Source organism: Cebus imitator, unplaced genomic scaffold (assembly GCF_001604975.1).
Source record: "Cebus imitator isolate Cc_AM_T3 unplaced genomic scaffold, Cebus_imitator-1.0 Scaffold204, whole genome shotgun sequence".
In the NCBI taxonomy this organism is placed as follows: domain Eukaryota; kingdom Metazoa; phylum Chordata; class Mammalia; order Primates; family Cebidae; genus Cebus; species Cebus imitator.
Genome location: NW_016107519.1, coordinates 3,433,094 through 3,454,819, shown reverse-complemented (window position 1 = coordinate 3,454,819; position 21,726 = coordinate 3,433,094). Strand labels below are relative to the sequence as shown.

Here is a 21,726-nt window from a genome sequence, read left to right as displayed (position 1 = left end):
TTTTTTGAGATGGAGTCCTGCTGTTTTGCCCAGGCTGGAGTGCAGTGGCCCAATCCCCACTCACTGCAGCCTCCACCTCCTGGATTCAAGCATTCTCCTTCCTCAGCCTCACAGGTAGCTGGGACTACAGGCATATGCCACCATAATTTTTGTATTTTTAATAGAGACAAGGTTTCAACATATTGACCAGGCTGTTCTCAAACTCCTGGGCTCAAGCAGTCTGCCCACCTCGACCTTGCAAAGTGCTAGAGATTAATGAGCCACAGCACCTGGCTGATACTTTGTTTCTTAAGCCACTTTTCTCAGGAGATGGATATGCTTTACAATGTGATAATTTCCATTTAGAAGCAGCTTTCAAGTTGTTTCATGTCTTCTCAGCAGTTTGTTTTTTGGAAATTTAATCAAGTTAGTGACCTCCTTTATTTGCCTGCTTTTATTTTCTATAACAGGGTAAAGTTCTTTACAAAGTTCGCTGGAAAGGCTATGCATCAGATGACGACACCTGGGAGCCTGAGATTCACCTGGAGGACTGTAAAGAAGTGCTTCTTGAATTTAGGAAGAAGATTGCAGAGAACAAAGCCAAAGCAGTTAGGAAGGATATTCAGGTATCATGTTTTGTCTCATATTTGTTTTTATGTACATAAATTTATTGGAAATTTTAACTCTTTTAAAGTGTATGTAGTAAATGATTTACAAATGATAAATTGTAATATTCCTTAGTGTAAATTCCATGTAGCTAGTTCTCACAGACTGCTTTCAGTGGTTTTTGCTGGGTTCTTCCTTCTGTACCCAACCTACAGTTGTAATTGACAAGCAAGAATAGTTTGGAGATGAATATTGATATTTTCTTTTAAGTTAAGAGTAAGTCCCACTGGTCAGTCAGAGTCAATAAAAAAAAAGAGAGTAAGGTGAAAGTGGAGAAAAAAGAGACATGCCAAACTATGATTTGTTCATCCATGATATGAGCAACTTGTTTTTGTATATTTTATATTTATTCTGTGTTATTAACCTATGTCTTATGCCTGCTTTTTCTGCTATTTAAAACAAATTATATGGTGAGGAACTGGTTTTAAAAAAAAAAAAAACAAAAACTTAGAACTATCTAGTGAAGATATGTTACTTTAAGAGAATGATTCTCATTACTTATTTTATAGGCTAAACACTGATCTTTCTCCCTACAATTTAAGTTTCAACTATATTTTTAAAAATACTTAGTCTTTTTTTTAAATGACCAAAACATTCTTAGTTTTGATTGAGTGTAGTAGTTGTTAATAATGGTAATAACAGAAGTGGCTGGCATTTACTGAGCATGTGTGTACGCTACATAACTACCACACATTGGGTCAGCACAGGTTTATAAGTGAAGCAATCACTTAGTAAAACAGGTGTATTAGTATGTACACATGAGTGATTTTGGGGAAAGAACTGGGAAGGTGGGGCCAGGTATGCATCTGAGAAAAGTTAAGTATAACTAAAACAAAAGAATAGGCAATGCAAATCTCTACGTTATTCTGGACTCATTTCGTAAAGGATTTCCTTTATAAATATTATAAAAAGTACTGAGAATTTTGCTTAATAACTTTAAAAACATATTATTAGAGGCCCTGTCATTGTAGCATAGATTTTCAAAACTGGTTAAGAGTATAGCTCCTTGGCTGTATCATTACTCAGTGGGTGAACTTGGATTAGGTACTTAACCTCAGCTACTCTAAATTCCTCTAAGCCTCAGTTTCCCATCTTAGACTATATACTAGAGTGCTGAACGCACTTATGTAGTATACATGCTCACTGTGCTTAATAATTTTTAAAACATGTTATTAAAGGCCTTGTCACTGTAGCTTGAACAACAGGCATGAACCACCACGCCTGGCTGATTGACCATGAGTTATTTCAAGCTAAAATAAAAACAAAGGAGGTAGCATTAAATATCCATGTGTGTGATATGATCCAGCTCTTAATTTGTTTTTAAAACTGTTGAAAATCTACAAGTAAGGTGACTACTGATCTGTCGTGAGCTTTGAGTGATGTTATATAACACTAATAGACTTCTACTGAAATGTTTTGTCTACACTTTAGTATTTTTAGCTTTTTTTTTTTTCTTTTTTGAGTAAACATGAAGTGTCTCATATGGGCCAGACCCTTAAACAGTTACAGTTACAGAAAGATAGGTAAAATCTATTTTCTGCCCTTGAGCTGCCTTCAGATTGTACATAGATGTATGACTTTTTTCTTTTCTTCTCACTTATTTATTTTTAAATACAGAATCTTGCCTCTGTTACTGAGGATGGAGTGCAGTAGCATAGTCATGGCCCACTGCAGCTTCAACCTCTTGTGCTCAAGTGATAATCCTCCCACCTCAGCCTCCCAAGCTGCTGGGACTGTAGGTACACCCCACCATGCCTGGCTATTTTTTTTTTTAGAGATAGGGTCTCTCTCTATTGACCAGGCTGGTAGTGAACTCCTGGCCTCAAGTGATGCTTGCACCTCAGCCTCCCAAAGTGTTGGAATTACAGGCATGAGCCACTGTGCCCAACCTGATTTTTCTTTTAAAGTTTTTACCATATAGTAATAATTTTGCTCTTTGCCCTTCCTTTAAAATAATCTTTTATTAATACATATTCAGAAAACAAACAAGGATATTTTTGGCACCAGTAGATTCTCAGAGATTCTTTTGTTCAGCGTGTTACTATTGGTGCTAAAACTGTTGCACATTTATCTGGGAACCCCTTCATACCAGCCCCTATGTCCTGGTGCTCTCTCTCTCAGGGTAGTACTGCTCTCCTTTCTGACACAGTGGCACATCCCAGCCTTAATAAATCTGTGCTGACCTCTGTAATTCAGTCTGTCACCATAAAACCCTGCATGCTCTCCCTTTTCCTACCAGGAGAACTCTGGTCACAACCCTCATTTACTAAATCTTAACAATACAAAGAAATTAGCCCCAGATTTGCTATGTCCTTTCTACTGCAAACAACAAACAGTATTTATCAACCTATTTTATAAAGTTCCACATTTATTTGCAGTTCGTTTTGTTCTTAGAATATATTCACTGTTTAATGTTCAGAAGAATATATTCACTGTTTAATGTTACTTGCATTTTCTTCTGTGTGGTTTTGTTATCAATTTGATAAGCAGGTTCATTTGTCTGTATTCAGTTTTAGGGCTCCCCCATCCTTGCTGATGTAGTTTTGTTGAGTATGTAAAATACTTAATGTGGTTTAAAGGATAAAAGTAGAAATTAAGTAGGACCTATCTTCTCCCTGCCCTCTCTCTCCCTCTGTATCTAATTTGAAATACTGTCCCTTACTAAGTTAATAACTATAATGGGCAAGCATAATATTCCTTTAATATGTTCAACACGTCTCCCCATTATTTCACTGTACCTTGTCAGAACATTTAGTCACAGGTACTGCAGTCTCTCTTATAACCTCATTCAGTCTTAGTTCTAGAAGCAAATACATAATTAATGCTTTCCACCAGTCCATATGGTGATGTTTGTCCAGTCATTTTTGGTTATCTGAAGCTCATGCTTTAGTACAGGGCTTCTCCAAATGTGGACTCTGGCAGGAGCGTCAGTCCCCAGTGGGGGTGGACACAAGAGTTTGCAACCCACCTTTGTGGTGGAAAGGCTCTTGAGAACAATATTTGCTGAATTCTTGTGTTTCCTAACAGTTTGTTGGCAGTTTTTCTCTCTGAATGCCAGTTGCAGATTCCTTGGTGCACATTTTCTTTTCTTAGGTGTCTTATTATGTTAATCCATTGTCATCTGGCACAAAACACTGCTGTTGATGACCAATTGGGTTTCTTTGTCTAATAAGTGACTTGGGTCTTTTTGCGTGATGCTCCAAAGTTTTTGTTTGTTTTCTCTGCTGTTTTATAGACATGTCTTTTTGGCATGCTTTTATTGTTTTTTGGGTAGTCAGTTAGCCTAGCTAACTTTGAAAATTTTTTTTTAGATCTTTTGTTACTGTCTTCTCTGGCCTACTTTGTTTGGAATCCAATCCTAGCAGTTTGTCCTCCTTGTAGGGCTTGGTCCTGGAATTCCTGAGGGGAGCTTCCCTGGTCCTTTTTGGGAGTTTGCAGGGCCTGGGAGGGGCCAGCCTCCTCCCCACTTCTCTCTGCCTTACCCAAGGTGCACGCGGCCCCACCCCACTGCTGTACTCTCAGGCACCAACCGCCTGGGCCTTTCCAGATTGTGGCCTTCGCCTCCCCTGAGTGACTGTCCACACTGCACGGGCCTCACTGCTGTTTTAGTATTGGTAAGGCCTGGATGGTGTGGACTTGGGACTTACCAAACTAAAAGCTGTCTGTGGGGGAATTTTGTTTGGCTATCCTACTTGCCTTGTTTTTTTTTGTTTGTTTGTTTGTTTTATTGCATTTTAGGTTTTGGGGTACATGTGAAGAACATGCAAGATTGTTGCATAGGTACACACATGGCAGTGTGATTTGCTGCCTTCCTCCCCTTCACCTATATCTGGCATTTCTCCCCATGCTCTCTCTCCCCAACTTCCCACCCCCCACTGTCCCTCCCCCATTTCCCCCCAACAGACCCCAGTGTGTAGTGCTCCCCTCCCTGTGTCCATGTGTTCTCATTGTTTTTTATGAGGTGATTCAAGGAGATTGGAAAGGTTAAGCTAGCGCTACCATATCCCTACTTGTTAACCTTGGTGGCGTCCATTTCTTAGGCAGTGTAGGGAAGACATTTTTAAAGTATATCTGTCTGGCTAGGCACTGTGGCTCACACCTGTAATCCCAGCACTTTGGGAGGCTGAGGCAGGTGGATCATCTGAGATCAGGAGTTTGAGACCACCCTGGCCAACATGGTGAAACCCCATCTCTACTAAAAATACAAAAATTAGCAGGGCATGGTGGTGCACACCTGTAATCCCAGCTACTCGTGAGGCTGAGGCAGGAGAATCACTTGAACCCAGGAAGCGGAGGCTGCAGTAAACCAAGATCACGCCACTGCATTCCAGCCTGGGCAACAGAACGAGACTCCATCTCAGAAAAAAAAGAGAAAAGTATATCTATCATTTCCTTCCCTTCTCTTCACCCCCAAGTCATTTAGGATAAGGTGGTTTTGGGAAATGGGAACTGAAAATACTTTGCATAGTGTTTTTGTGTCTGTACAGGTACTTTATTCTTAAGTTTCTGTTTTTCAATTCTAGAATAGGAAAATATTTTTTTGTAGGCAATATTTCAGATAACAGCCCATGCATTTGGGAAGTAAGATTTGTATGCAGTCTTGCTCCATACGTAACTGTCAAATCGAGGAGCAATTTTAAGAACATTGCGGGACCCAGGGTCTTAGAAAACATTTTGTGTTTGCATTGGTAACTACTTTGTTGGCAGCCAAGACAGCCTGTAAAGATTACTTTCTTGGTGGTTTTGGAAATATTGAAGTTCAGATTATTTACAACCTACCATACCTGAGTCCATTCACTCCTGCTTTGAGTTGGGCGCTCAGCAGCATTGTGTTTCTGTGTGCCCCTGCTTTCTAAACTCACACTTGCCCTCATTTCCAAGACCTGTTTGCTAAGTCAGAGATAGAGGCAGCATATGATTTCAGCTTGGTTAAGCAGTTTTAGGAAGTTGGGATTCTGGTTAGGACAAAAAATATTCTTACCAGATTTCATTGGTACTGCTTTTCAAAGCCTTTAAAATTAATATGTTAATGGATATTTTAATCTTTTTTTTTTTAGAAACTATCCTTAAATAATGACATATTTGAGGCAAACTCTGATAGCGATCAGCAAAGTGAGACAAAAGAAGATACTTCCCCAAAGAAGAAAAAGAAAAAATTAAGGCAGAGAGAAGAGAAAAGCCCAGATGATCTGAAAAAGAAAAAGGCAAAGGCCGGAAAACTAAAAGACAAGTCCAAACCAGACCTGGAGAGCTCCTTGGAAAGTTTAGTTTTTGATTTAAGGACAAAGAAAAGAATTTCGGAAGCCAGAGAAGAACTAAAGGAGTCCAAAAAGCCCAAAAAAGATGAAGTAAAAGAAACAAAGGAATTAAAGAAAGTTAAAAAGGGCGAAATAAGAGATTTAAAGATGAAAACAAGAGAAGATCCCAAAGAAAATAGAAAAACAAAAAAAGAAAAATGGGTCGAATCCCAGGTGGAACCTGAATCAAGTGTACTTAATGAATTGCCCTTTACAGAGGATGACAGTGAAGGGCTACTTTCTGAAAGCAGAGAAGAGAGACAAAAAACTAAAAGTGCAAGAGAGAAAGCAGGGCAGGACGCAGGGCTGGAGCGCAGCTTCGGAAAGCCCCTGGATGATGCCTTGAGTGCTGAGGAGGAAACCGATGTCAGAGGCAGGAGGAAAAAGAAGACCCCAAGAAAGTCTGAGGACACGAGAGAGAGCAGGAAGCTAGAGAACAAGAACACTTTCTTAGAGAAAAAAACTGTGCCTAAAAAGCAGAGGAATCAAGACAGAGGAAAAAGTGCCACAGAGTTAGAGAAACTGACACCTGTGTCTGCCCAAACTCCAAAGGGTTGGAGGTTGAGCGGGGAGGAGAGAAGCCTCCGGTCCACTGACTCAGCCGAGGAGGTAAGGGCCACAGAGGCATCAGAAAACCCATGTTGAGTGGTCAAGACGTTTCACAAGCAAGGAAAGGGAAACAGCCAAGCTGTAAGAAAGTGTTGTAACCATAAGTGGTTATAAATGAAGCTCCTCCAGCTTTTGGACCCTGCGACTTATCTCTTAGTCCCTGGCTTGTTTTCTCTTAGAATGATTATGACTAGAAAATCAAAGGCTAATTTCTGAACAAAACTCAGGATGATTTTTAGAGGTACTCAGATGATATACAGAGCACTGTATATTCAGGTTTGTAGCTTCATCAGCTGTTTTTATTAGCTTTTCACATCCTAGTTGGTTATTTCCACTATTTACTTAAATAATAGGACCAAAGTACATTAACATTACAAGTGTTTTAATGGTGGCAAAAATGCATTTAATAAGAGTTTGACCCATTATAAAAATTATTTTTATATGGCTTTGCAAAATGGAAATATTTTCCAAATTATGAGAATATTTATGTAATATTTATCAAGGGCTGTAAAAAACATCATTTCTTTTTATCCCTTATTTCCAATTTGGGGAATTTATTTTAAGGAAATCATTTTAAAGAGGGAAAAGCTGTGCATACATAGTTATTTATGGCAGTATTATCTTTATTAATGAAAAATGGATAGCAATCTAACTTTCTAGCCACAGAGGAAATGGTTAAGGAAATATTGATGTGTCAACTTGGGGACTATTAGAACTATTGAAATATTAATTATTAGGTCAGTGTAGCAAAATGGAACAGGTTAGAAAATGCGGTGGAGAAGAAAACCCTACATAAGTATGAATACAGTCAGGTAAAAATATCTGTAGTGTTAATAAAAATGAATTTTAAAAAAGATTATCCATGCAAAAGTACAAGGCTCAGAACGGGGAACATGGAGAAGTAAAAATAGTCATGGTTAAGACTATGGGTGGAAAACTTTTTTAGAATTTTATATTTTTAATAATGAAATTCCTAAAAGAGGGTGGAAAAACTGGTGTTGAGTTTTGAATTTGATATTTTGTGAATTATATGGTTGAGGAAGCAAAATCCTTTTGTGTGAAAAGAATTTAGTGATCAGTGATCATGTACGACATTATACAAGGGTGGTTCCCTGAAGCCACAAGCCTGTATTTTCCATTCTCAAATAAATATACAGTGTCAACTCTTTATCCATTCTTGTTTTGGATATCATGTCATTTTCAGGACAAAGAGACCAAAAAAAATGAACCCAAAGAAAAATATCAGAAAAGGCATGATTCCGACAAGGAAGAAAAAGGGCGAAAAGAGCCGAAAGGATTAAAGAGTGAGTGTAAATATTAATGTTTTGCCATTTACATTGCTATGTATTGTACAAATAATTAACAAGTTACCTAAGTTTATTATATAAAAGTTTATATAATTTTTTTCCTTCTTTTCACCTTGTTTTTCCTTCTTTTTAATATGATGAGGGATCAGATTAGAATTACTGAGACAGGAAATTAGTTATGGCAGAAAAATAAATATGTTTTTTTATGGCAGATGCTAAATTTGAAAAACACCTTTTGTTTATTATATTCATTATATGTAACTCTGTGTTATTTGTATAAATACATTAAATATACATTTTGGATCACTTCAAGATAGACCATAATAGAGAATCCATAATACATATCAATATTGTAGCAGATACTTTATATTTCTTAAACAAACAACAAAAAAAAACCACACCGTTACAGTGTTTGAATAAGCCCTAGCAGATAAATATTTAGTTTCTGTAGCAAAAGTACTTGGAACACATGTTTTCTTGCAAACAATGGTTCTAAGAGATGGATGATTTTCTCTGGGTTTTTTTTCCTGAAAGCTGTATGTAACTGAGGTAATACTAAAAGTAATTTTTTTCTAAGCCTACGCTGGGGTTGGCAGTAGAAGCAGGTGAATGAAGCTAGGCAGGAGCAGTGGCTGTTTCAGTGGGTTACACATAAAGTGGCTTTAAGACTATTATTCAAAGCAAAACAAAAATAGTAAATGCCTTCTAGTCTTCAAAGAATGATTAGAGGTTCAAAATACTGCAAAATTGGACCTAGCCTTGTTAACGTTTTTTTCCTCCTAGTATCTAGTATGTCAGTTTCAGGTATATTTTTACTGTGAACATATAGTCTTAAATGGAACTACTGTTTGTTCCGTTCATAGAGGTCCTCACTAGAGTCCAGTTGTCAACATTTCCTGATAATAAAACTCGTCTGCTGTATACCCAGAATTTATAATGGAATTCATCCTAATTATCTTCTTTTGGGGGTTATTTTTTTTTTAATTGCCCTTTAGGTTCTAAGATACATGTGCAGAACATGTAGGGTTGTTGCATAGGTACATACATGGCAATGTGGTTTGCTGCCTCCATCTCCCCATCATCTCTATCTGGCATTTCTCCCCATGTTATCCCTCCCCAACCTTCCTACCCCCACTGTCCCTCCCCTATTCCCCCCCAAACAAACCCTAGTGTGTGATGCTTCCCTCCCTGTGTCCATGTATTCTCATTGTTCAACAACCATGCATGAGTGAGAACATGCGGTGTTTGATTTTCTGTTTTTGTGTCAGTTTGCTGAGAATGATGGTTTCCAGGGTCATTCATGTCCCTACAAAGGACACAAACTTGTTTTTTATGGCTGCGTAGTATTCCATGGTGTATATGTGCCACATGTTCCCTGTCCAGTCCATCATCGATGGGCATTTGGGTTGGTTCCAGGTCTTTGCTAGTGTAAACAGTGCTGCAATGAACATATGTGTGCACGCGTCTTTATAATAGAACAATTTATAATCCTTTGGATATATACCCAGTAATGGGATTGCTGGGTCAAATGGATTCTATTTCTAGGTCCTTGAGGAATCACCACACTGTCTTCCAAAATGGTTGAAGTTACACTCCCACCAATTCTACACTAATTTTCACTCCCACCAACAGTGTAGAAGTGTTCCTATTTCTCCACATCCTCTCCAGCATCTTAATAATTGTCTCCAGATTCTTTAATAATCACCATTCTAACTGGTGTGAGATGGTATGTCAATGTGGTTTTGATTTGCCTTTCTCTAATGACCAGTGATGAGTATTTTTTCATATGTTTGTTGGCCTCATATGTGTCTTCTTTTGAAAAGTGTCTGTTCGTGTCCTTTGCCCACTTTTGAATGGATTGGTTTTTTTTCTTGTAAATCTATTTTAGTTCTTTGTAGATTCTGGATATTAGCCCTTTGTCAGATGGGTAGATTGCAAAAATGTTTTCCCAGTCTGTTGGTTGCTGGTTCACTCTAATGATTGTTTCTTTTGCTATACAGATGCTCTGGAGTTTAATTAGATCCCATTTGTCTATTTTGGCTTTTGTTGCCAATGTTTTTGTGTTTTAGTCATGAAGTCCTTCCTATGCCTGCATCCTGAATGGTTTTGCCTAGGTTTTCTTCTAGGGTTTTTATGGTGTTAGTTCTTTTAAGTCTTTAATCCATCTGGAGTTAATGTTAGTTTAAGGTGTCAGGAAGGGGTCCAGTTTCTGCTTTCTGCATATGGCTAGCCAGTTTTCCCAACAACATTTATTCAACAGGGAATCCTTTCCCCATTGGTTGTTTTTGTCAGATTTGTCAAAGATCAGATGGTTGTAGATGTGTGGCGTTGCCTCTGAGGCCTCTGTTCTGTTCCATTGGTCTATATCTCTGTTTTGGTACCAGTACCATGCTGTTTTGATTACTGTAGCCTTGTAGTATAGCTTGAAGTCAGGTAGAAGACTCCATTGTCTCAGCCCCAAATCTCCTGAAACTGATAAGCAACTTCAGCAGTCTCAGGATACAAAATCAATGTGCGGAAATCACAAGCATTCCTATATACCAATAACAGACTTAAAGAGAGCCAAATCAAGAACGAACTGCCATTCACAATTGCTACAAAGAGAATAAAATGCCTAGGAATACAACTAACAAAGGATGTAAAGGACCTCTTCAAGGAGAACACAAACCACTGCTCAAGGAAATAAGAGAGGACTCCAGCTTTTTTTTTTTGAGACGGAGTTTCGCTCTTGTTACCCAGGCTGGAGTGCAATGGCGCGATCTCGGCTCACCGCAACCTCCGCCTCCTGGGTTCAGGCAATTCTCCTGCCCCAGCCTCCTGAGTCGCTGGGATTACAGGCACACGCCACCATGCCCAGCTAATTTTTTGTATTTTTAGTAGAGACAGGATTTCACCATGTTGACCAGGATGGTCTCGATCTCTTGACCTCGTGATCCACCCGCCTTGGCCTCCCACAGTGCTGGGATTACAGGCTTGAGCCACTGCGCCTGGCCAGCTTTGTTCTTTTTGTTTAGGATTGTCTTGGCTATGTGGGCTCTCTTTTGGTTCCATATGAAGTTTAAGGTGGTTTTTTCCAGTTCTGTGAAGAGGGTTATAGGTAGCTTGATGGGGATAGCATTGAATCTATAAGTTACTTTGGGCACTGTGGCCATTTTCACAATATTGATTCTTCCTAACCATGAGCATGGAATATTTTTCCATCTGTTTGTGTCCTCTCTTATTTCCTTGAACAGTGGTTTGTAGTTCTCCTTGAAGAGGTCCTTTACATCCTTTGTTAGTTGTATTCCTAGGTATTTTATTCTCATTGTAGCAATTGTGAATGGGAGTTCGCTGTTGATCTGTCTGTCTGTTATTGGTGTATAGGAATGCTTGTGATTTCTGCACATTGATTTTGATCCTGAGACTTTGCTGAAGTTGCTTATCAGTTTCAGGAGGTTTTAGGCTGAGACGTTGGGGTCTTCTAAATATACAATTAAGTCATCAGCAAAAATAGACAATTTGACTTCCTTCTTTCCTAATTGAATATCCTTCACTTCTTTTTCTTGCCTGATTGCTCTGGCTAGAACTTCCAATACTGTGTTGAATAGGAGTAGTGAGAGAGGGCATCCTTGTCTAGTGCCAGATTTCAAAGGGAATGCTTCCAATTTTTGCCCTTTCAGTATGATATTGGCTGTGGGTTTGTCATAAATAGCTTTTATTATTTTGTGATACATTCCGTTGATACCTAGTTTATTGAGAGTGTTTAGCATAAAGCGCTGTTGAATTTTGTCAAAGGCCTTCTCTGCATCTGTTGAGATAATCATGTGGTTTTTGTCTTTGGTTCTGTTTATGTGGTGGATTACGTTTATAGACTTGGGTATGTTGAACCAGCCTTGCCATCCCCAGGATGAGGCCTACTTGATTGTGATGGGTAAGCTTTTTGATGTGCTGTTGCATTCAGTTTGTCAGTATTTTATTGAAGATTTTTGCATCTATGTTCATAATGGATATTGGTCTGAAGTTTTCTTTTTTTGTTGAGTCTCTGCTGGGTTTTGGTATCAGGATGATATTGATCTCATAAAATGATTTGGGAAGGATTCCCTCTTTTGGATTGTTTGGAATAGTTTCAGAAGGAGTGGTACCAACTCCTCTTTGTATGTCTAGTAGAATTTGGCTGTCAACTCATCTGGACCAGAGTTTTTTTTTTTTTTTTTTTTGATTGGTAGGCTATTAATTGCTGCCTGAATTTCAGCCCTTGTTATTGGTCTATTCAGGGTTTCAACTTCTTCCTGGTTTAGGCTTAGGAAGGTGCAAGTGTCCAGGAATTTATCCATTTCTTCCAAGTTTACTGGTTTATGTGCATAGAGTTATTTGTAGTAATCTATTATGGTAGTTTGTATTTCTGTGGAATTGATGGTGATATCCCCTTTATCATTTTTTATTGCATCTATTTGATTATTCTCTCTTTTCTTTTTTATTAATCTGGCTAGTGCTCTATTTTGTTGATCTTTTCCAAAAACCAGCTCCTGGATTTATTGATTTTTTTGAAGGGTTTTTTTGTGTCTCTATCTCCTTCAGTTTTGCTCTGATCTTAGTTATTTCTTGTCTTCTGCTAGCTCTTAAGTTTTTTTGATCTTGCTCCTCTAGCTCTTTCAATTTTGATGATAGGGTGTTGATGTTAGATCTTTCCTTGCTTCTCATTTGGGCATTTATTGCCATAAATTTTCCTCTAGACATTGCTTTAAATGTGCCCCAGAGATTCTGATACGTTGTATCTTCATTTTCGTTGGTTTTGAAGAACAACTTTATTTCTGCCTTCATTTCATTGTTTATCCAGTCAGCATTCAAGAGCCAGCTGTTCAGTTTCCATGAAGCTGTGTGGTTCTGAGTTAGTTTCTTAACGCTGAATTCTAATTTGATTGCACTGTGGTCACTGTTTGTTATGATTTCCATTCTTTTGCATTTGCTGAGGAGTTATTTACTTCCAATTATGTGGTCAGTTTTCGAGTAAGTGTGATGTGGTGCTGAGAATAATTTATATTCTATGGATTGGGGGTGGAGAGTTCTGTAGATGTCTTTTAGGTTTGCTTGGTCTGAGTTCAAGTTCTGGATATCCTTGTTAATTTTTTGTCTGGTTGATCTGTCTAATATTGACAGTGGAGTGTTAAAGTCTCCCACTATTATTGTGTGAGAATCTAAGTCTCTTTGTAGGTTAAGAACTTGCTTTATGTATCTGGGTGCTCCTGTATTGGGTGCGTATATATTTAGGATCATTAGCTCTTCTTGTTGCATTGATCCTTTTACCATTATGTAATGCCCTTCTTTGTCTCTTTTGAACTTTGTTGGTTTAATATCTATTTTATCAGAGACTAGGATTGCAACTCCTACTTTTTTTTGCTCTCCATTTGCTTGGTATATCTTCCTCCATCCCTTTATTTTGAGCCTATATGTGTCCTTGCATATGAGATGGGTTTCCTGGATACAGCACGCCAGTGGGTTCTGACTTTTTATCCAATTCGCTAGTCTGTGTCTTTTGATTGAGGCATTTAGCCTATTTACATTTAAGGTTAATATTGTTATGTGTGAATTTGATCCTGCCATTTTGTTGCTAGCTGGTTGTTTTGCCCATTAGTTGACACAGTTTCTTCACTGTGTCAATGCTGTTTACCATTTGGTACATTTTTGGAGTGGCTGGTACTGGTTGTTCCTTTCTATGTTCAGTGCTTCTTTCAGGAACTCTTGTAAGGCAGGCCTGGTGGTGACGAAATCTCTCAGCAATTGCTTGTTTGTAAAGGATTTTATTTCTCCTTCACTTATGAAACCTAGTTTGGCTGGATTTGAAATTCTAGGTTGAAAGTTCTTTTCTTTAAAGATGTTGAATATTGGCCCCCACTCTCTTCTGGCTTGTAGGGTTTCTGCTGAGAGATCTGCCATGAGTCTTGATGGGCTTCCCTTTGTGGGTAACCAGGCCTTTCTCTCTGGATGCCCTTAGCATTTTTTCCTTCATTTCAACCCTGGTGAATCTGACGATTATGTGCCTTGGGGTTGCTCTTCTTGAGGAATATCTTTGTGGTGTCCTCTGTATTTCCTGGACTTCAATATTGGCCTGCCTTCTAGCTTGGGGAAGTTTTCCTGGATAATATCCTGAAGAGTGTTTTCCAGCTTGGATTCATTCTTTCCATCACATTCAGGTACACCTGTCAAACGTAGATTAGGTCTTTTCACATAATCCCATATTTCTTGGAGGCTTTGTTCATTTCTTTTCAGTCTTCTTTAATCTTGCCTTCTTATTTTATTTCATTGAGTTGATCTTCAATCTCTGATATCCTTTCTTCTGCTTGGTCGATTCGGCTATTTAAACTTGTATGTTCTTCTCAAAGTTCTCATGTTGTGTTTTTCAGCTCCATCAGGTCATTTATATTCTTCTCTAAGCTGTTTATTCTCATTAACATTTCATCAAACCTTTTTTCAAAGTTCTTAGTTTCTTTTGCATTGGGTTAGAACATGTTCTTTTAGCTCAGAGAAGTTTGTTATTATGCACCCTCTGAAGCCTGTTTCTGTCAATTCATCAGACTCATTCTCGATCCAGCTTTGTTCCCTTGCTGATGAGGAGTTGTGATCCCTTGGAGGAGAGTTGTTCTGGTTTTGGGTGTTTTCATCCTTTTTGCGCTGGTTTCTTCCCATCTTTGGGGATTTAGCTACCTGTGGTCTTTGTAATTGGTGACTTTCAGATGGACGCCCTTTTTGTTGATAATGAAGTTATTTCTTTCTGTTTTTTAGTTTTCCTTCTAACAGTCAGGCCCTTCTGCTGTAGGACTGCTGGAGGTCAACTCCAGACCCTGTTGCCTGGGGATCACCTGTGGCGGCTGCAGAACAGTAAGGGTTTCGGCCAGTTTCTTCTTCTGTTATCTTCATCCCAGAAGGATACCCGCCAGATGTCAGCCTGAGCTCTCCTTTATGAGGTGTCTCCTAGGGTATACGGGGATCAGGGAGCTGCTTGAGGAGACAGTCTGACCCTTATAGGAGCTCAAGTGCTGAGCCGTGAGCTCTGTTGTTTCGTTCAGAGCTGCTGGGCAGGTATGTTTAAGTCTGCTGCAGTGGAACTCATAACCGCCTTTTTTCCCAGGTGCTCTGTCCTGAGAAGGTGGGGCTTTATTTATAAGTTCCTGACATGCTACCGCCTTTTTTCAGAGATGCCCTGCCCAGTGAGGGGATAGCCTAGTCACAGTCTGCGAGCAGAGGCGTTGCTGAGCTGCTGTGGACTCTGTCCAGCTGCTGTGTGAACTTCCTTGTGGTTTTGTTTATAGAGGTATAGTTAGAACTGCCTCGGTAATGGCAGATTGCCTCGGTAATGAGGGACTGCCTCGGTAGTAGCGTATGACGCCCTTCCCCCGACAGAGCTCCCGGGTCCAGCTACATTTGCTGCAAAACTCTCAATCCAGAGTGTTTCAGATTGCTGGTCTTTGTGGGGGTAGGACCCGCTGAGCCAGATCACCTGGCTCCCTGTTTCAGCCCCCTTTTTTTCAGTTGAATGGGTGGCTCTGTCTCCTAGGCATTCCAGGCGCCAATTGAAATGGCCACCCAGCTTTGTGTGAGTTTTTGTGCAGAGACCCACTGTGCTAGCTGAAACAGCCATGCAGGAAACTCTTGGTGCTTTTCAGCCTGGGAATCTCCTGGTCTGTGGGCAGTAATAACTCGTTTGGAAATTGGTGATCACTCACCCTCTGCATTGTTCTTGCTGAGAACTGCACTCCTGAGCTGTTCCGATTCGGCCATCTTGGATCGCTGTCCCTAAAATTTATCTCGGGAGTTATTTCTTATATCAGTTCTAGTACCTGCCAGTTTTCTTTCCCACTTTCTTCTTTAGTTAAAAGCTAGTAGCATCAGGTACAGTTTTACCAGGTACACAGGCAATGCTCTGGCACCCTGCTATTTCCCTCACTTGCCACCAGAAACCATTTTTGTACAAGCTTCAGGATCCAGCTATTAGACAGTCTGGTGTCTTTAGCAGTGAGAAAGACGCTGGTGAGACTTGGATCACTCTTAGGCTCTCTGTCTTCAGTAGGCCTTTGTCACAACAGGAGTTGAGTAGTTCACAGCATCTGCTTAATAGCCATTCACACTGGACATCATTTCTGAATATTGAGTGACTGGTAGAAAGACCAGTTGAAATGATTTTGTGCCTTTGATAGTAAATCAGAACCAGGCTTTATAAGCAAGGTAGAGGTTAGTAAAAATTAAGAAAATATCTTCTTGGTTTAACACTAACTTAGATTTTCTTTTGAGTGTAACAGAAATTTGTGACTCATACTTAACTATCAATTTTAATTTTTTCATTAGCACTTAAGGAAATAAGAAGTGCATTTGATTTGTTGAAATTAACACCAGAAGAAAAAAATGATGTTTCTGAGAATAATCGAAAAAGAGAAGAAATGCCACTGGATTTTAAAACCATAGACGATCACAAAACCAAGGAAAACAAACAGTCACTTAAAGAAAGGAGAAACACCAGAGACGAAACAGATACTTGGGCATACATTGCTGCGGAAGGTGATCAGGATGTTTTAGACAGTGCGTGCCAAGCAGATGAGAAATTGGGTGAGTTTGGAATCGTTCTGGAATCAATTTTTCAGGGAAGTGCTGCACCATAATATTTTATTGTACTTTTCTCTCTCTGTATTTTTGCTTTCAAGATAAAAAAAAGTAATGGAATAGAAGAGTTTATTTGGATAAATAAACTCTTTATTTGGATCTCCTGAATAAATAATAAAAACATTTTATAGTGAAGACTTGGGTCATTCTGTGACTTCTCAATGGATCAAACAATTTTTCTGAGTTCCTATGTTCTCAGCACATATAGAAACTAAAATATTTCTGATTTTCTACCTTACCTATTCTTAACCTGGCAGCCTCATTTTATATCTTACTATTTAATAAATTTCTTTCAGAAAATTATCAAATACTAACTTATTTGTATTTTGCCCTTTTAACGTTGCAGCACATAACATGAAATAAGATTATATTGTAAATGATGTCCTGAGGACATTGGAATTGGTCGAGAAGAAGAATACAGACTACAGTAGTGATGGGAAGGAGTACTAAAATGTGTACATGTATGTTTATAACTAGGACCTAATAAATGAGAAAGGCTAGTCTAATAAAACTTTTTATAATTTGTGAATCTTGAGAAACAGTTGGAGAGAATTGAGAAATTGAGAATATATGACAGACTAGATTGTCTGGGAAACCCTGTTACTACAAAACGACCATATCCTGGATACCTAGGTAAAATGTGCTTTTGGATGCATTGCTGAGCTTGCAGGAAATTAGGGTAATTTCTAGTACCAGTGGGCAAGAAGGAAGAGGTCGGTCGCCCAGAGGGCAGATGCCAATTAGCACTGCTGTTAAGATACCAGGCAGAAAGAAACAGATACAGTAGGGGGAACATCAGTAAACCCAGAAGTGGATTCCTGGCTTTGCTGTAAAATAAGCAAGCCTCTGACACAGTTTGTTGAGAACAAAAGAAACACATGAAAAAGGGACAGGATTTAGCCAGGCATGGTGGTGTGTGCCTATAGTCCCAGCTGCTCGGGAGGCTGAGGCAGGAGAATTGCTTGAACCCTGGAGGCAGAGATTGCAGTGAGCCAAGATCGTGCCACCACACTCCAGCCTAGGTGACACAGCGAGACTTCATTGCCAAAAAAAAAGAGACATGATTACAGGTTGTGTGCAGATTAAAAAGATGAAGGAATTCTGTGAGCGCCAGGTGCAGTGGCTCATGCCTGTAATCCCAGCACTTTGGGAGGCCAAGGTAGATGGATCATGAGGTCAGGAGTTCCAAGAACAGCCTGGCTGATATAGTGAAACTCCATCTCTACTAAAAATACAAAATTAGCTGGGCATGGTTGCACATGCCTGTAATTCCAGCTACTCAGGAGGCTGAGGCAGGAAACTTGCTTGAACCGGGACCTGGGAGGGGGCGGAGGTTGCAATGAGCCGAGATCACACCACTGCACTCTGTCCTGGGCTACAAAGTGAGACACTGTCTCAAAAAAAAAAAAGGATTCTATGAGCAATTTCTTACTAATAAATATGAAAGCTGGCTAGGCACCTGGGCACAGTGGCTTACGTCTGTAATCCCAGCACTTTGGGAGGTTGAGGCAGGTGGATTGCCTGAGCTCAGAAGTTTGAGACCATCCTGAGCAACAACAGTGAAACCCCGTCTCCACTAAAATACAAAGACTTAAAGTGTGGTGGCGTGCACCAGTACAGTAGTCCCAGTTACTTGGGAGGGTGAGGCAGGAGAATTGTTTGAACCTGGGAGGTGGAGGTCGCAGTGAGCTGAGATTGCGCCACTGCACTCCAGGCTGAGTGACAGAGCAAGACTTGGTATCCAAAAAAGAAAAAAACTGCCTAGGTGTGGTGGTGTGTGCCTGTAATTGCAGCTACTCAGGAGGCAAGGCAGGAGGAGCAGTTAAGCCCAGGAGTTCAAGGCTGTAGTTCACTAAGATTATACCTGTGGACAGCCACTGCACTCCATCCTGGACAACATGGCCAGACCTCATCTCTAAAATTTCAAAAGAGATTTGAAAACTAAATGACATGGGAAAATTCCTAGGGAAAAAATAATTTAATGAAACTGATCCAAAAAACACTGAATAGTCACAACTGTTAAAGAATGTGAAATAATAATTAAAACAGCTTCATAAATTTAACACCAAGCCCAGATGGTTTTCTCAAACCAAACGCAACCAAACTTATAAAAGTAGTTATAAAATAGACAAAGAATGCTAACACTAACTCATTCATAAAAGTAGTTCTAAAAATAGACAAAGAATGCTAACACTAACTCATTCTGGGAGACCATTATAAATTCAGTACCAAAACCAGACAATAAAACTAAGAAAGGAAAATGACAGGCCAAACTCACTAAATGAAGTCACATGCAAAAGTCCCCCACAAAATATTAGCAAATTTAATCTGGCCCTGTTTTAAAAAAAAAAAAAAATCATCACATTGGGTTTTTCCTACGAATTGTAAAGGAGAAATTGATTTAATGGCATTCTTGATTAAAAAGTAAATAAAACCTAACAAATTATGAATAAAGGGAGCTTTCTCGATTGATAAAGAGCATTAAACCTTTAGCAACATAAGCCAGGCGTGGTGGATCACTCTTCTAATCCCAGCACTTTGGGAGGCTGAAGTGGGAGTTCAAGACTAGCCTGGGAAAACAAGACCCTGTCTGTACAAAAAATTTATACATTAGCCGGGTGTAATCTTAGCTACTTGGGTGGCTGAGACAGAGGATCACTTGAGCCCAAAAGTTCAAGGATGCAGTGAGCCATGATAACACCACTATATTCCAGCCTGGATGACAAGAGTGAGACCCTGTCTTTAAAAAACCAGCAACGACAACAAACCCTTTAGCAGCATGAGTTGTAATGGTAAAACATTAGAAACATTGATTTGATGTGATTTTTTATGGAGACCGGTTTCACCATGTTGCCCAGGCTGGTCTTTAACTCCTGGGTTCAAGTGATCCACTTGCCCCAGCCTCCTACAGGCATGAGCCACCATGACTAACCAGAAGAAACATTGATTTTATTTTATTTTATTTTATTTTATTTTTTTTTGAGACGGAGTTTCACTCTTGTTACCCAGGCTGGAGTGCAATGGCGCGATCTCGGCTCACCGCAACCTCCGCCTCCTGGGTTCAGGCAATTCTCCTGCCTCAGCCTCCTGAAACATTGATTTTAAATCAGGAATAATACAAGGATGCCTCTGTCATCACTTTTATTCAGCGTTATACTAAGGTCTACTCAGTACAGTAAGGCAAAGAAATATAAAAGGCATAGGCATTGGAAAGGAAGGGGGAAAAGCTGTCAGCCAGGCAAGGTGGCTCACACCTGTAATCCCAGCACTTTGACAGGCCAAGCAGATCACTTGAGCTCAGAAGTTCTGAGACCAGCCTGAGCAACATGGTGAAATCTCATCTTTACAAAAATATACAAAAGTAGCCAAGCGTGGTGGTGCACGCCTGTAACCCCAGCTTCTCAGGAGGCTGAGACAGGAGAATCACTTGAACCCGGGAGGCAGAGGTTGCGGTAAGCTGAGATCACACCATTGCACTCCAGCCTGGGCAACAAGAGGGAAACTCCATCTCAAAAAACCAAAAAAGACAAAAATTAGCCAGGCAGGATGGCACCCACCTATAGTCCCAGCTATTCAGGAAGCTAAGGTGGGAGGATCATTTGAGCCCAGGATGCATAGGTTGTAGTGAGTTAAAATCACGCCACTGAACTTCAGCCTGGATGACAGAGCAAGACTCTTGTCAAAAAAAGAAAATAATAATAATCTGTTACTATCAGATTCATATGGAAAACCCAGAAGAATCTATAAATTATTAGAAGTATTAAAAATTTAGCAAGGTGAGTGGATATAAGATCAGTGATAAAAGCCAATTTTATTTTTTAAACCTATATACATTTCTACATAAATAATATATTTTAAAAAGATACGGTTTTCAATAGCAACACATTTAAAAAATTGCTTAGAATATTGTTCATAAATGATGGGCCAGGCACGGTGGCTCACACCTGTAATCATGGGAGGCTGAGGTGGGTGGATCACTTGAGGTCAGGAGTTTGAGACCAGCCTGGCCAATCTGGTGAAACCCCCATCTCTACTAAAAATGCAAAAATTAGCTGGTTGTGGTGGCACACGGCTGTGGTCCCAGCTACTCGGGAGGCTGAGGCAGGAGAATTGCTTGAACCTGGGAAGTGGAGGTTGCAGTGAGCCGAGATAGTGCCACTGCACTCCAGCCTGGGCAATAGAGCAAAACACAGTCTCCAAAAAAAAAAAAGGACCAGCGCAGGGGCTCATGCCTGTAACCCCAGCAAGGCAGGGTGGATCACTTGAGGTCAGGAGTTCAAGACCAGCCTGACCAACATAGAGAATCCCCGTCTCTACTAAAAACACAAAATTAGCCAGGCATGGTGGCAGGCCTGTAATCCCAGCTACATGGGAGGCTGAGGCAGGAGAATTGCTTGAACCCAAGAGGCGGAGGTTGCTGGGAGCTAAGATTGTGGCATTGCACTCCAGCCTAGGAAACAAGAGTGAAACTACGTCTCAAAAAAAAAGCCTGTACGAAGAAAATTTTAAAGATTTCTTGATTGCTTAAAAGTTACTAAAATGTATATATGCATTTTTATTAGAAAACGATTTTAGGGACCAGGTGCAGTTCCTTATGCCTGTAATCCTAGCAGTTTGGAAGGCCATGGCAGGCAGATCATTTGAGGTCAGGAGTTCGAGACCAGCCTGGCTAACATGGTGAAACCCCATCTCTACTAAAAAATACAAAAATTAACCAGGTGTGGTAGCACGCTCATGCAATTTCAGCTAGTCAGGGGGCTGAGGCACAGAAATCACTTGAACCCGGAATGTGGAGGTTGCTGTGAGCCGAGATTGCGCCACTGCACTCCAGCCTGAGTGACGGAGTGAGACTCTGTCTTAGAGAAAAAAAAAAAAGGAAAACAATTTTAGAAATGTGTCATTTTCTCCAAACTGGTCTATAGCATCACTGCAGTTCTAATCAAAATGTCAACACAGTTTTTCATGGAATTTGCAAATGCTGTTTCTGTGGCTTATATGAAGATTCAAGAAAAGCCAGAGCCAGCTGTCCCCATAAACAGTCAAAACCTGCTATATCAAACTAGCAAGCAGTACAGCATTTACTTGGCACAGGAAGGTAGGTGAACTAGCGAGCACGGCAGAGACCTCAGTCAGGCGGTGCAACTCTGATAAAGGACAGAGGATGGGGCATCGCGGTCCCTGTGGGGAGGATGACTCTTCTCACTGGTGTCAGAACAGATGGTTATTCATGTAGCAAA

At 40.0% G+C, this 21,726-nt stretch overlaps 1 protein-coding gene across 2 annotated transcripts in view; it reads left to right on the top strand.

The window, feature by feature from the left end:
- MPHOSPH8 (M-phase phosphoprotein 8) overlaps positions 1-21,726 on the top strand; it is a 46,922-nt gene that overhangs the window by 7,837 nt on the left and 17,359 nt on the right. For both annotated transcript variants that reach the window (XM_017548223.2, XM_017548222.2), the window contains exons 2-5: positions 450-605; positions 5,703-6,551; positions 7,756-7,855; positions 16,178-16,432. In XM_017548223.2, the coding sequence (XP_017403712.1) occupies positions 450-605; positions 5,703-6,551; positions 7,756-7,855; positions 16,178-16,432 (1,360 nt within the window). The remainder of the gene's footprint in view (positions 1-449; positions 606-5,702; positions 6,552-7,755; positions 7,856-16,177; positions 16,433-21,726) is intronic.